Below are 15,687 nucleotides of genomic sequence, written 5' to 3' on the forward strand. Positions count from 1 at the left end.
TTATCTCGAAGAAAAAATAGTAACAATGTTGTGATGTGGGTCCACTTCTAGTGGCATACAAATACTGAAATTGCAATGCTTTTGCAATGCTGCACACGGCAAATATTGCACAATTGGTTAGGTAATATGTTCTGTAGATGAGATGTCATGGATACCCTCTATCTTTATGCCTGGTTGTTGCTAATTTGTGTGCAGAGGCTGAGAGCAGGTACGTCAATATATATATTTCGAAGTACTTTAATATCAGCTTACAAGAAAAGTCTTAAACCATGAAATATGTCCCATGATTGGACACTATCACAGGAAAATAATATAAAAGATTGTAGGGTTTTTTAAAGAACTTTAAATTAATTGGTTATTTATGAAATGAAAGATGAAAGGTCGAAAATATTTTGACCTAGGTTCCAAGGCATACAAACTCAAGTCGACTTACAAAAGATGCTATCAGAGAACATCACTGTGCTTCTAATATTAAAACACAATATCTCCCGGTAATGGAATTTTCAATATCTGAATTTGATATTAATCAACATACATTTTATTGTTTGTTTATGGCCTATCACGGGGTATAAATATTCATGGGTTTAATCTATTTCCATTGCACATAACCTGCAGTTGCCCACCGGGTTAAATTTCACTTTACGCTCTTAAATTAAATTAGGCATCTGCTTGAAAATGAAGCTAAGGTCAATTCACACGACTTCAGAAACAACCTACATTGAAATTGACCATGTTTTGATACCTTTGGTGAATTAATTACTTGAAGTTGTGAGACATAATATGTAATACTGTACACTTTAAAAAATTAAATCATATAAGCATCTCAAAATTATAACCATTTTTCTGAAAGAATATATGGAAAAGAAATGTCATTCATTTTAACATGATCAGAGTTTTAAGAAATACACTGAAATTTTTATGCATTTTTATTGCCTTCAAAATCAGAAAAGTTCATTTCAATGGCATCAAAGTTTAGATAATGATAATTGTTTCAAACAAAATAGTCAAGAGTTCAGTCTTTAAGAAAATGTATGAAATTGATTCATTTTAAGAACGTACATCCACAACTAGTTGTGAAATTATCACTATCACAATATGAAATGATTATAATGGTACAATGCCTGATATTGATTTATAAAACGCTTAGCTGTCAGTTAAGTACGAAATTCACATTAGTGATAACAAGGTCAAAATGTTCATAAAAATTATATTTTTAGTAAGCATCAGTGTAACCTACAGGAAGCAAATTGCAGTGTTATCAAGCATGATACATGTAGTTTGATTTACAGTAATTGAGTTATGTTTATTATCTCTAGAATGAAATGTTATTTTTTTGTTTACCAGGTAATGAAAGTCTCCCAAACACCAGCAAAGGTTTTTTATGATATCTGTTTACTTAAGATAGTATGTATTTTGTACGACAAAGCTTTAGAGTGAAAATCAGACAGATAAACACACCTCTTACAGTGTCTGTTTTTTTTGCAGCCTCGTTCTATGGAGACAGTTATCTAAATCTGCCCTTTGGAATCAACAAAGATGTAGAGCTGAGGGTGAGGTTTTTAACCTGGCAGCCCCATGGTCTCCTCTTCTTGGCCCGGGGACCCTCGGACTACCTGTACTTGTACCTCCAGGATGGGTGTGTCCAGGTTGAGGCCGACTTTGGCTCCCGTTCTCTGACTTGGAAATCCTTACAGAAAACAGACGATGGAAACTGGCATCATGTTGAACTAAAGCAGGTTTCTCAGTCATTGACTGTCACTGTTGATGGAGTTGAGAATCAGATTGATATTTTGGGGCAATTACACGAACTGAATGAAAATGAAGTTTTTGTGGGTGGCATGCAGAAAACAACTAGCTTTGATAAAAAATGGTCGTATTTCCGTGGTTGCTTAGGAAATGTTGTATTCAATCAGTATGATATCATTAGCAATGCACAGAAACTAGAGGGAACACAGTCAGTATATCATGTATCATGGACGTGTACAGAGGAAGTCAAGGCAGAGTCCTCTCTGCCCATTAATTTCCATTCCAACTCTTCCTTTGCTGCCTTTCATCATATACCTTTTAAAAACACTGGATCTCTTTCTGTGCAGTTCAAAACTGGGACCGAAAATGGACTTCTGTTATTAGCCCTGGCAAGGAAACCAAAAACAGAACCCTATGTGCTTTCTGTTGAAATATTATCCAAGAAGTTGAAATTGTTGCTGATCAAAGGAAGTGACAGATTGGTAGATGGACTTGATTCTAATGTGATAATCAGTGATGGAGAATGGCATTCATTGTCCATACAGTGTACAGACACTTTGGTAAAATTTACAGTGGATCATTCTGAAGAGACCACATCACTTGATGAGAGTAGGTGGAAGAACTTTGAATTCCCTGGGCAGTTTTTCTTGGGAGGAGTAACACCTCATGTAATGTCTTATGAAGCAGTAGTAAATATTGACTCCATCTTAACATCTGATCATTACCTTGGATGTATGAAAAACTTGACAATCAATTCAAAGCTGTATGGATTTCAGCAAATGCAAGTAAGTCGTGATTTGAACACAGACTGTGGACTAATGACTGAATGTACTAGTAACTGTGAAAAAACAACCAGCCAACCAACCTTCAGTACTTATGTGACAACAACATCCCCATATGAAGACCAATATGTTGAAGTCAGAGGTTTGACACTGAAAGAAGGCACAGAAAGGGTTATTACCACTGAACATATTATCGTTCTGCTTGATTATAAAGAACTTCAGATCCGTGAGTCTGCAATTCAGTTTGAAATGATGCGATTTCCGAAACATGGGCATCTTTTGATTGATCTTGGGAGGAGAAGGAGGAACAGGGATGTTTTCACGCTGTTGGATTTACTGGGAAGGAAAGTTAGGTATATCCATGATGGGTCAGAATCAACGAGGGACGAAGTGACTCTCAATATGAAAATAGCTACAAATGGACCTGGTGACTTTGCTGAAATGCAGAAATCCTACACCTTTATACTTCCAATTCTTATTGAACCAGTGGATGACAAACCTACTCTGCAGCTGTTGGGCAGCTCTCAAAGTGAAGCCTCTTTAAATATGGCCAAAAACACAAAGCTAAGAATCACAAGATCTATTGTAGAGGTGCTTGACCCAGACTCCTTGCCTTCCTCCTTGGTGATATCAACAGTTTGCAGATCAAAACACCCAGGGAAATCACCAGGCCACTTTGAGACCTCTGACAGAGCTGGGATAGAAAGATCCACATTCTCCTTTCAGGAGATTATAGATGGGAGAATATGGTTTTCATTGGGGGCTGATTCATCATTCTGTTTGCTGACTGTTGGGACACTCACAAAGAGGCTGATTATTGATGCAGTGGACATGAATTTGCATTTGAACATCTCTGGGATTAGAGTAACACAGGGAAGCCATATCACCATAGGTAGAAAGAATTTGGTGGCCATTGATAATGTGCCTATGCAAGAGATTGAAATCCGATACCGTGTTATTGTTTCACCTGACTATGGAGAAATTCAGAGAAGAACGTATTCTAATGATACATGGGAAACTGTGGATACATTTGCCCAGCGTCACATAGATAATAATCAGATACGATATGTAAATAGAGAAAAGCGGAATTTGGTGCAGTACGATAGATTTTCAATAGAAGCATCTGCCCTGAACACAACCATTAGGGGTCTTGTGTACATTTATGTTGACAGACTAACTATTGATATTGTTGGGTCCAATAGGGTAGTAATCCAGCACAGCCAGTATAAAATTATCTCCAGTGACGAGTTGCATGCTAGAACGAATGATCTTTGGTATGACGCCAAGAACATCAAATTTACCATATCAAGGAAACCGTATCGGGGAAATCTGTATCGTATACATCACAAAAATATCACAGAGGAACTGATTTATGAGATGGAGCCACTAGATATCAATGATGTTTTGACACAGGAGGATGTGAACAGTGGGTATGTTGTTTATCGTTTGCACCACTTGACCTATGATATGACGACAGACTTCATTGATTTCCGCGTGTCTGCTCCTCCTGCAGTCTCCAAACCAATGCGTATGAACATGGAATTTTTTCCAAGACAAACAACGGTTCGCTTGACCAACAATGTTTTGGACACGGTATATGAAGGAAGAGAGGCAGTGATTTCAAAGAATTATCTTTACTTGGAGACAGATGACTTTCAGAACTTTGAATTCAGTGTTGTTGACTTTCCTCAGCATGGGATTTTGAAGCTGAAAAATCGAAATCATTCACCAGTACTCCTGAGACAAAATGGTGTCACACGATTTTCAAATGAAGACATTCAGAGAGGTAGGCTTTTCTATGAACATGATGACTCAGAAAATGACAGAGACAGCTTTGCATTTGTTGCTTCTCCAATCTTGACGTCTGCAACAACATTTCCAGCAAAAGTAAAAGAATACAGTGGAAGATTTCATATCCGTATTACCATGCGCAATGATAATCCGCCTCTTAGAAAGGTGGACAAAACTTTGAAGATAGTATACAACAAGGAAAAAGTGATAACAGTGGATGATCTGAGTTTTAGTGATCCAGATGTCAACTTTGATTCCATGAAGTTAAGATATACAAGGGAAAGAATTCCAAATGGTGAAATAGTGAACAGTGAGGACAATAAGGAGGTCTTTACTTTCACACAACAAGACATTGCTGATAGAAAAATCAAATTCCGCCATATTGGACCAGAAACTAGCAAAACTTTGATGACTGTTTCTGATGGTTATTTTATGGAGCATTTTCCTTTTAGTGTGGAAGCTGGAAGTCCGTTCATTGTGATTCAAAATAACACTGGAGTAATTGTGCAAGTTGGAGAAGATGTCAACATCCATTCAGCTAATCTAAGCATTGACACCAATGTGAATGTGAAACCAGAGGAAGTGAAATTCATCTTGATTGAGGAACCATTGCACGGGAGACTAAAAATAGATGGAGAAACTGTTACACGGTTTACCCTTGGTGATTTACTAGCTGGTTCTTTGATCTATAGCCATAGGCATGGTGGCATGGGTGAGGACCACTTCAAGTTTGCTGCTATAGCTGGAGAAGCAAGAATACAGGAAGAGTTTCAAATCCACATTCTTCAGGGCACGCCGTCTCGAATACCAAGAGTTATCAACAACAATGTTCTTCAAGTTCAAAGTCTGAAATCCCAAACCATCAGAAAATCCAACCTGCTTGTCTTCAATGCCTTGTCACAGCCTTCCTCTATTGTGTACTCCATCACTACCAGACCAAGGTATGGAGCAATTTATGTCACCTATAAGACAGAAAGTAGAGAGCAGAACACATTTACGCAATGGGATATCAATTCGAATGCAGTGTCATATCGCCACTCACAGAAAGGCCACAGAACGGATTATTTCACATTTGATGTAGCAGATGGAGTAACAGGTCAAAGGTTAAGGGGACTGACCTTTGGAATTGAGGTACTCCCGCCACCGTTAGATATAGAAACAAGGAATCTGAGTATCCGAGAAGGAGGGAAAAGGCCTCTGTCACCAGCAGACATTGTTCTAAAATTCACCACGCCAACAAATCTATCTGTTGTCTTCCATGTGGTCAAACAACCCAGACATGGTCATCTGGAGCTGATTGAAAGAAGGAACCAGTCGCTGTTCTCTTTTACAATGGACGACCTGAGACAGGGGAGGGTTTATTATGTGCATGATGGAAGCGACTCGGAATTGGATGAAATAGTTATCAAAGGTCGGTTGGCAAATAAAGAAGAAACAGATGATCAGCACGTGTACATCCACATTGAGGCTGTAAATGATGAAGCCCCTCAGGTCATCACAAATAAGGGCCTGACACTTTGGCAGAGTTCTATGGCTTTGATTTCAAAGGTAAATAGGAATTTTTATGTATTTTTTCATTATAGATACATGCAATTTTTATTTTACAAAATACATTTTTCTTTATTTGTTGATAAACTAGATGTGGACATATGCGTTTATATTGGTCCTATAACACACCAGGCTGTGCAGTTATATCAAATCTAATTATTTTGAGTTCATGTTATATCAATGTTAATGAAATAATAATTAAAAAATTAATATCATGTAGGACATCTTGAATGCTGAGGACCCTGACACGCCCCCTGACGGAGTGTGGTATGCAGCGACCAAACCCACGAATGGCCGAATTTCATTCCTGAATAACACCTTCAAAGACATCACGAGGTTCACACAGCAGAGCATCAATACAGGACAGGTGGTGTTTGTGCATGAAGGTATGACATTGATATTTCATCTTTATCTTTTCACTTCACTAAGCTGAGCAGTTAAGGGTTTTTTTTAACCAATTAACATGATTATTGTATGAACCCTATTGCTGGTTTCACTGGATGCTGGTACTAAAATATTCATATAGTTCCTGTGGGGAACCATTATTGTGATTTGATTCTGTGAATGAGCTGTTGTTTTACTCATCTAACAATTGCTAGCTTGGTCTTTTTGTATTCCTGTCGATAAACAACAAAATAGTTTCTATCAATATGAAGTACATGTATTGATATCACGTGACCATTAAATGAATTATAAATGGTTAAAGCCCTTGGTTACATATATATCTCAGTAGTGTATGGAGTACCCATATTTTGTTTGAATGAATAAATGCACTTCTTTTTTTTTAATATTTAATTGCCCTTGTACTGTGTACCAGCATCCAGTAAAATTTCTCTGCACCACAGTTAAATTCACTAAACCCAATAAGGATCCCCACTTTTAGAAATGTCTACAAAGAATTTGAGGGTAATTATTCATGAAAGAATGATCAGAATAACTATATTGAATATAATGGTCAGAAGTAAAATAAATTTCAACTATTGTGTCTCTGCCCCAGCATTTTCTTTATATTCATTACATGTTTTACAAAAACAACATTGATACCTAAGGCACCATTCCGACAGTTATTTAGATTACACGAACCATTAACAATAATAGACAACCTCCATGTACAATCAAATAACCATAAAATTTTATTATGAAAGAGATTACCTGCATGCACTGTAAAACTATCATTGTGATTTTCATTTGGACTTTCCATATCAATGATCTTACTATCTATTCATTCCACTATGCTTGTGTACTTGCGAGGGCATGTCTTATTGTTTTAACAAAATGGAATATTGGTGAACTACTGCCTTAATGAACATGTAATATTCGTCAGTACATGTTATGATGTATTAACATAGTCCTATACATGTAATTGAAAAGGTTTTCATAAAGCAAGAAATATTTGTTCCAAGCAAAAAAAACTTATATTTATCTTAACACATCCTCAATCAATTTCTGTCTAAATAAAGTAAACCCAAATGTTTTTTGTAATACATACATCATCCTATATAGCTCTGAATTAAGACACTATCTCAGATTTATTTTAAAATGAATGAATTTAGATACTTTGTATAGGGTTATTCTTCTGTGTAATTTTCGTCCTTCTACACTTGCAAACAATTTCGCCCCATTTTGTATTCGCCCAGACATTGTTGTGTTTAAAGAGAGATAATTTGAGATGTTGGAGTTAGCCCAGTCTTCAATTCGCCATCTGACAACAAGGGCAAAAGGGGCAAAAATAAAACAGGGGCAAATATATCCCTGTATGTACAGTAAAACTCATTTGGTACAAATACGAATATTGCGAAATCACGGATATAGCTAAGTCATCTTGGATCCCCAGCTATGTAAATTTAATGAATTTCTTATACGGTTATAACGAATTACGGATATAACGAAGTAATTTCTTAGGTCCCGGTGACTTCGTTATAACCGAGTTTTGCTGTATTATCCTTGTGTAACCTTGTCTGTTCCTTGGTTTCAGGAGGTGACACCGGCTCCTTCTGGTACCATCTGAGTGATGGTCAGAACAGCAACACCAACAGGATGCAGTTCCACATCACTGCCAAGAGACTGGTCCTCTCCGTGGTCAACAACAACCAGCTGCAAGTCTACCCTGAACAGATGCAACCAATCACCCAGGCTCATCTGCTCAGCCGGACTAATAACCCAGACCAGAGTAAGGACATCACCTACCACATCCAGGTCAAACCGGATAAAGGGCGCCTAGTAACCAGAAAGAACCAGCAGGTAATTCCGGTTGTTTCCTTCACCCAGAATGATGTTAATGATGGCAAAATCTACTATCAGCATGAGAGTTTTATGCAGACTGTGGAGGACAGTGACAAATTTGTCTTTGAAGTCAATACGGTTTATGCCGACACAGTGAAAAACCAAGTTTTCAATGTTGTCATATCATACAGCAGTCAAAGTAATCAAGGCAAAATCCGTGTTAAAAAACTGACATTAAATGAAGGTGAGGAGAAAGTTATATCCCAATCAAATCTTGATATCTCAACTTATGTAAGACAGCTAGAAGCTTCTGGAAAAATGGTCTCCGCTATGTTCTCCTTGATGACTGTTCCTAAAAATGGAGTGTTGTCCTGGAGAGGAGGCAGTGCTCTGAGAGAAGGCGCCAACTTCACTCAAGAGTACATCAGCTCTGACCGGCTCTCATACCATCACGATGATTCAGAGACGAGGAACGATAGCTTTAATTTTCAAGTTTATTTTGACATAAAGTTTGGATCAAGAGAAGAAATGCAGATCCTTGAAGAAACCTTTCCTATTGAGATTGAATCAGTGAACGACCAACCATTTCATTTTGTTCCTAAAAATCCTGTGATTGAGGTAACTGAAGGAGGCAGTAAAACTGTGGATGATAGTGTTCTCAAGCTGGTGGATGATGACTCGCCGCCTGAAAGACTGTGGTATGAGGTCAACACTCGACCAAACAATGGAATTCTAGCATTTAAGGCTGACCATCAAAGACCAATCAAAACCTTTACACAGAAAGATGTTGATGGTGGCAACATCATATTTACCCAAACCGGACCGCCCATTCCATCTTTTATCGAGTTGAACATAACTGACGGGAAGTTCCCGCGGCAGACTGTGACCGTGGCAGTGAGTGTCGTGTCCTTGACCTTGGAAATGATTAAGAACGATACAATATACATTCCACAAGCTTCAACATCTGTATACATAACCCAGGAACAGCTGGATTCCAAAACCAACGGGGACAGGAGTAAAATCCTATACACCATCACAAGGCCTCCCCTGCATGGAAGGATCTATGTCAGATCCTATCCTGTGACCACTTTTACACAACTTGATCTCGAAAAACTGCATGAAGTTATGTATGTCCAGCAAGATCTGAATTACCCCAGTGACCATTTTTTCTGTGACGTTTCCTATCAAGGATCTGATCTCATCGTTGTTAACAAAAAGATCTCTATATCAGTGAAACCATTTGTGAAGCAGAATCCAGCAAAGTTGTCGAAAGGATCCAACCAAACACTTATCTCGCTGCTGAGTCTCGATGCAAGAGGGCTAGCTAATGTGACAGGTAGTGTACCACACTACAAAATAATAAACCAGCCAAAATTTGGAGTCATTGTGAACACGGCTCGCAGGAAGAGGGATGTCGAAGCAGGATACCAAGAAGTGGAGGAGTTCACCCACACGGACATTGAATATCGCAGAATTTACTATGTTATAAATCGACCTGTGCAAGGACAATCAGAAGATAGAATGACCTATTTACTGACCGCCAGAGGTGTCCAGCCAGCTATTGGGGACTTTGTGTTTAAACTACCGTATACTAGGGGCGCCAATGGTTCTGATGTGGACAATGCAGGAAGCCGGGAGGTGGTGAGTCCAAGTGTCAGGAATGACTTCATGATCATTCTGGCCATTCTTATTCCTTTGTTTGTGGTTGTCATTCTTGGAGTTATAATTGTGTACCTTCTTTGGAGGAAGCGGAGGTATCAAAACTATGTTCCACCGACTGGTATGCAGAAAAACCAGTTAAGACCAGAAATTTCTGGTCCAATTCCACTGAATCAACCGCACGTTCACATTGAACCCAATGATAATGCATCTGATGATGAGCATTCCCTCGTGTATGAGCATCACAACTATTACAATATACCTGTTGTTAGGAGGAATGTTTCAGAGGACAGTATTTCAGATTTTAATGAGTATAATGAGGTGGAGGGAGCAACAGGCCTTACCCAGACAGAGGTTAGTGCTACCATACCAGAGTGCAAGGTCACACCCCTGGGTGACCTACATTTGAGGGACTCCATTGTCTCTCAATCCAGCGTTGACTTGTTTGATTGGTCAGTGATGGATGACCCTGAACTATTACAGTTCTGTCGAACCACAGCTCCCGTGTTGAAAGAGAATCAGTACTGGGTTTAGTCTTGTGATATATATGTAGTTAGGCCCTTTTTTATGTTTTTGTTATTTAATAAATGCACTTTTATATGCTTTACATTGAGAATTATGACTTTGTTTTTAAAATCACAAATCAGCATTTTTTACTCAGGCCTGTAGAGAGTCATTTCTCAAATGTACAGTGTATAAACTAAACTAAGTCTTGTACTTGAAAGTCAAATAATTATTATGAGCAAAAATTTGCAATAAAATAGAGAATGATTTATTTTGTTCAAAGGTTGTTGGATTTATACTAAGAATTAGTGCTATGATTTTTTCCAATTATGTATTTGCAAATGTACTTTGTACATTTAAATTATTCTTCTGGTATAAACTTTGTTTTAAACTCTAATTTTCAGACAAAATGCATGTATTTTTAAATTAATGAATTTTTTATATGCTATTAATTTAAAGCATATATGTCTTCTTTTTATGTATAAAGTTCTCTAATTCTATTTTTAAAAAAGACTTTGAGGAAAACTTCAACTTCATATAAAAAATCAGATCATAACTATTAAAATAATACCTAAATTGTGACCCCATTTATTACTGATCTGCTTTTAAGTATATGGGAGTTTTTATCTTTAGAACCCGTAAATGTATATGTACCCTCGTAAAGAATAGGCGATCCCTTGGGATTTCAGGAAGATGCTGACTGGTTATTATCTTAAAATCCCTTTGTTTGCTTTATAGTACATGTACTTGCGAAAAAGTTTACCCATTTAATGTTATTACATCAATGGAATCAAAATCGCATTTTTTTTTTATTTGTTTGATCATTAATTTAATTGGAATGCTTTAAAATTATCTTTTTAAATTTACACAAAATTAATATCTTAGCATAGCTTCACTTTGTTACAAGAGCAAACATTCCTTTTTAAATCCATATTTTTTAAGCTTTCCACCCCCATGGTTTTTTTATATTGTATTTCAGATTAGCTGTTCTACAGTACATTGTCCATGTAAATATGTTAGAGGTATCGATGATGATTGTATACTAAGAAGAAGGAAATGTTTTTATTATTCTATTAACATGTTAATGTATGTATTGATATTCTATCAATATTGATGGTCTAGTAATTCAACAATATACATGTAATACCTTTGATATTTGAATATTAGCTTTGAATACCCCATAATATACATGTATCTTTGGAAATCATTTAGAATACAGTCGAACTTCGTTATCTCAAACTAGATGGAACTGTTTAAAAACCTCGAGATACCAAAGTATTTGAGAATACTTAAAAGATAAGTGGTGGGGACTAACAAATCAGTTGGACACATCCATAGTATTTGAGATAACAGTGTTCGAGATACCGAAGTGCAACTGTATATATCAATCTAATGGTAGTCTAGTCACTGTTAGATCTTCTTGAGTGTATTGCAATACTATTTTTGTTGTGCCAAATATCTTGTTTTTGATACACAGTTGTTTGTGACTGTGAAATTCTAATGTTATGTCCACAGAATTTATTGAAGGGTATTTGCTATTCATTATCAGGTGGCATTATTTGAATGATAATATGCTTGTTGCTGATTTTTTCCATTTCTTCTGAATTGATGCTCCATTGAAGTAATATAAGCTATGCCAAAATTATGTTTTTGATTTCCTTGGGATACTTGTGAAAGGCCTTTTTGTGGTAAATGCCATATATATACTAGTTCAACGAGAGTTCTCTCCCCTTGTAATGCCTTATTGATGGGCATTCTTACGTAATGTATTTTCACTGATTGTGAATATTTTGTGTTGAAGTGCTGATGTCTGTATAATTTGATAACAATACTCAATATGCTTTGATACAATCTAAACAGTGGACAATAACTACACAATAGTAATATTAATCAGACTATCTACCTATAGACAATATATACATAATAAAATATATATGTGTACTGTCTAGATATAAGAAATAGTAACTTTGTAGTTTTAATAGCATAATGATATAAATATTATTTATATACATGTAGAGTTAATGGACTGTCTGGCTCATGAAGACAATGAAGTCTTTAAACTGTTGACGTGCACAGAAACCAGCACGTTTGTTGAACACAGATTGTATTGACAGATTTAATTTGCTTCAAGCCACATGAATTGTCAGTTTTCATACAATATTCCTTCAAAGACTTCACCTACAATGTTTGGCTTGGGTCAGTGGTTGAAATGTATTTGGTCAAGTATTTAAGGAGATGTAGTCCCTGTTAGATGATGTGTCATGAGTTGGCGGTGTGTCCGCTGAGTGTGTTTCCTGTGTGGGGGGAATTGGTTGGTGCTTGGTTTGCTGTTGATGCTTGTTGACAGATATATTGGTTTGCCTTGTATACATTGTGTACATTGTATATAGCTGCTGCTTGTTGTTGATTATTTCATTACAGTTGATGATCATTATCACCTGAAAAATAAAACTTTGAAAAACTTTTCTCTCTTGCTTATTTTTTAGCTCACCTGAGCTGTAAGCTCAAGTGAGCTATTCTGATCACATTTTGTCCGTCGTCCGTCTGTCCGTCCGTCTGTCCGTCTGTCTGTCCGTCTGTCCGTCTGTCCGTCTGTAAACTTTTTACATTTTGAACTTCTTCTCTAAAACCGCTTATCCAATTTCAACCAAATTTGGCAAAAAGCATCCTTATGGGAGGGCTAATATAAATTGCAGAAATAAAAGTTTGATCTGTATTCAAAGCGGAGAAAACCTTGAAACTGTAGAAAAAGGGGGGTGCATTTTTAAAAATCTTCTTCTCAAGAACTACCGAGGCAAATTCAACCTAGTTTAGCATAAATTATCCTTATGGGAAGGAAAATATAAATTGCAAAAATTAAGTGGTAATTATGTTTCAAATCTGAGTTATTACGAAAATAATAATAAAGGAAAGGCGTGTTTCAATCAGTTTAATAGCTTCGGGTTCGGCATCCGGTAAAATGATTCCATACTTCTAAAACGAGGTTCTTTGTTTAAAGCAGCCATGACATTATACGAAAAAGGGTCGATCTGACTATGATGAATTTGCTTGTTGTGCAACAGTTCGCGTATGAAGGGAAATTTTGAAACATACAAAATATATTGGTGCCGATTTTGTGAAGTAAATTGAGGCTAAATATTTCAATGCGTTGACAGTTTTCACACATGACGTTGGTGTTAGCTTGTTCTGATTTTCGTTTCGTTCTCATTATGCTTTGTAACCTGGAAACTATCGTCTGTATTTCGTGATTTTTACGTATAAAATCAAACAGAGACTTCGGTAAATCAAACAGTTAACTGTTTACCTGCGCAAATTAAGCAAAATCGGATGTAGGGGTACTGAAATACAATTCATTCTATCGGTAATTCGGCATTATCTTTTGCGTAATGGAACATGTAGATTAATGCAATAGATTTTGTTGAGATGCTCGGCATTTTCTCGAGTTTATTCAGTTTAAATAGAGTTTGATATCGCTGACGGAAATATGTAGGTATATACATGTATATATATGATTCATTTCGAAAAAATAAATTGTGTTCTTTATTTGTTATACATGTAGTGCATGTTTCTTGTGTTTAATTGTTTACAATTTCTATTTACCAACCATATTTGAGTGTTAAGTTTCGAATTATAAGCAAGATTTGCTCACAATTCTATGTTTGTACACAGATCTTAAAAACTAAAGCTTAAAAAGGTAAAAAATTTGTCAATATTTATTAAGAAAATTTTCAAAGTCTGTTCTTCCAGAAACCAACTTTAACAACTTATTGTATTGTAAACTTAACCTTTTTAGCTCATCTGAGGGTGGGGCCACAATTGGAGGTCGAAGTTTAACAAATGAATATATAGAGTAAATCTTTAAAAATCTTCTCCTCAGAAACTAATCAGCCAGGAAAGCTGAAACTTGTGTAAAAGCATCATCAGGTAATGTAGATACAAATTTGTGAAAATCATGATCCCCGGAGGTAGGGTGGGGCCACAATGAAGGATCGAAGTTTTACATAGGAATATATATAGAATAAATCTTTAAAAATCTTCTTCTCAGAAACTAATCGGCCAGGAAAGCTGACACTTGTGTGGAAGGATCCTCAGGTAGTGTAGATTCAAAGTTGTGAAAATCATGACCCCCGGGGTACGGTGGGGCCACAATGGGGGATCGAAGTTTAACATAGGAATATATAGAGAAATCTTTAAAAATCTTCTTCTCAGAAACTAATCAGCCAGGAAAGCTGAAACTTGTGTGAAAGTATCCTCAGGTAGTGTAGATTCATAGTTGTGAAAATCATGACCCCCGGGGGTAGGGTGGGGCCACAATGGGGGGTCGATGTTTTACATAGGAATAAACAGTAAATCTTTAAAAATCTTCTTCTCAGAAACTAATCAGCCAGGAAAGCTGAAACTTGTGTGAAAGCATCCTCAGGTAGTGTAGATTCATAGTTGTGAAAATCATGATCCCCAGGGGTAGGGTCAGAGTTTAACAAAGGAATATATAGGGTAAATCTTTAAAAATCTTCTTCTCAGAAACTAATTAGCCAGGAAAGCTGAAACTTCTTCGGAAGCATCCTCAGGTAGTGTTGATTCAAAGTTGTGAAAATAATAACACCTGGCGGTACGGTGGGGCCACAATGGGGGGTCGAAGTTTAACATATGATTATATAGAGTAAATCTTTAAAAATCTTCTTCTCAGAAACTAATCAGCCAGGAAAGCTGAAACTTGTGTGGAAGCATCCTCAGGTAGTGTAGATTCAAATTTGTGAAAATCATAACCCTGGGGGTAGGTTTGGGCCACAATGGGAGGTCGATGTTTTACATAGGAATAAACAGAGTAAATCTTTAAAAATCTTCTTCTCAGAAAATAATCAGCCAGGAAAGCTGAAACTTGTGTGAAAGCATCCTCAGGTAGTGTAGATTCATAGTTGTGAAAATCATGATCCCCAGGGGTAGGGTTGGGCCACAATGGGGGGTCAAAGTTTAACAAAGGAATATATAGGGTAAATCTTTAAAAATCTTCTCAGAAACTAATCAGCCAGATGTTTCTTTATAATTGTTAAGACTTTGGCCCCAGGACAATTCTTTGGCCCCCCGAGAAGGTTCAGAGTTTGATGTACGTTTATATTTAATATATAAACTATTGTTAAGGATCTTTTTGAGAACTTCAATACTCAACATATGATATGACTATAAAATCATCTTGTTAGAAAAGGGACTAATGATTATAAACATAAGAATATCCAGGGGAAAATGGATTTTATTTATACAGGATCTACATGTATTATTGTACATTGTCCAGATAGTTTGTATTATGACTCCATTAAGCTGATTTTATCATACCTACTGTTCCTCAGGTGAGCGATGTGGCCCATGGGCCTCTTGTTTTTTTTGGGGGGGGGGCAGCACATTAAATGAAACTTACTTAGAACAGACAAATTTTATA

The 15,687-nt window shown here is 36.7% G+C and overlaps 2 protein-coding genes across 2 annotated transcripts in view; both read left to right on the plus strand.

Annotated features, from left to right (window-relative positions):
- The window catches only part of LOC128178338 (39S ribosomal protein L54, mitochondrial-like), a 49,265-nt gene that overhangs the window by 19,054 nt on the left and 14,524 nt on the right, over positions 1-15,687 (plus strand). The window lies entirely within an intron of this gene.
- On the plus strand, positions 2-12,717 carry LOC128178335 (chondroitin sulfate proteoglycan 4-like). The gene is made up of 4 exons (XM_052845451.1): positions 2-208; positions 1,486-5,867; positions 6,088-6,253; positions 7,843-12,717. Exons 1-4 carry the CDS (start codon positions 148-150, stop codon positions 10,281-10,283), a joined length of 7,050 nt encoding a protein of 2,349 aa, XP_052701411.1. The 5' UTR covers positions 2-147; the 3' UTR covers positions 10,284-12,717.

This window comes from Crassostrea angulata, chromosome 3, assembly GCF_025612915.1.
Source record: "Crassostrea angulata isolate pt1a10 chromosome 3, ASM2561291v2, whole genome shotgun sequence".
Lineage (NCBI taxonomy): Eukaryota > Metazoa > Mollusca > Bivalvia > Ostreida > Ostreidae > Magallana > Magallana angulata.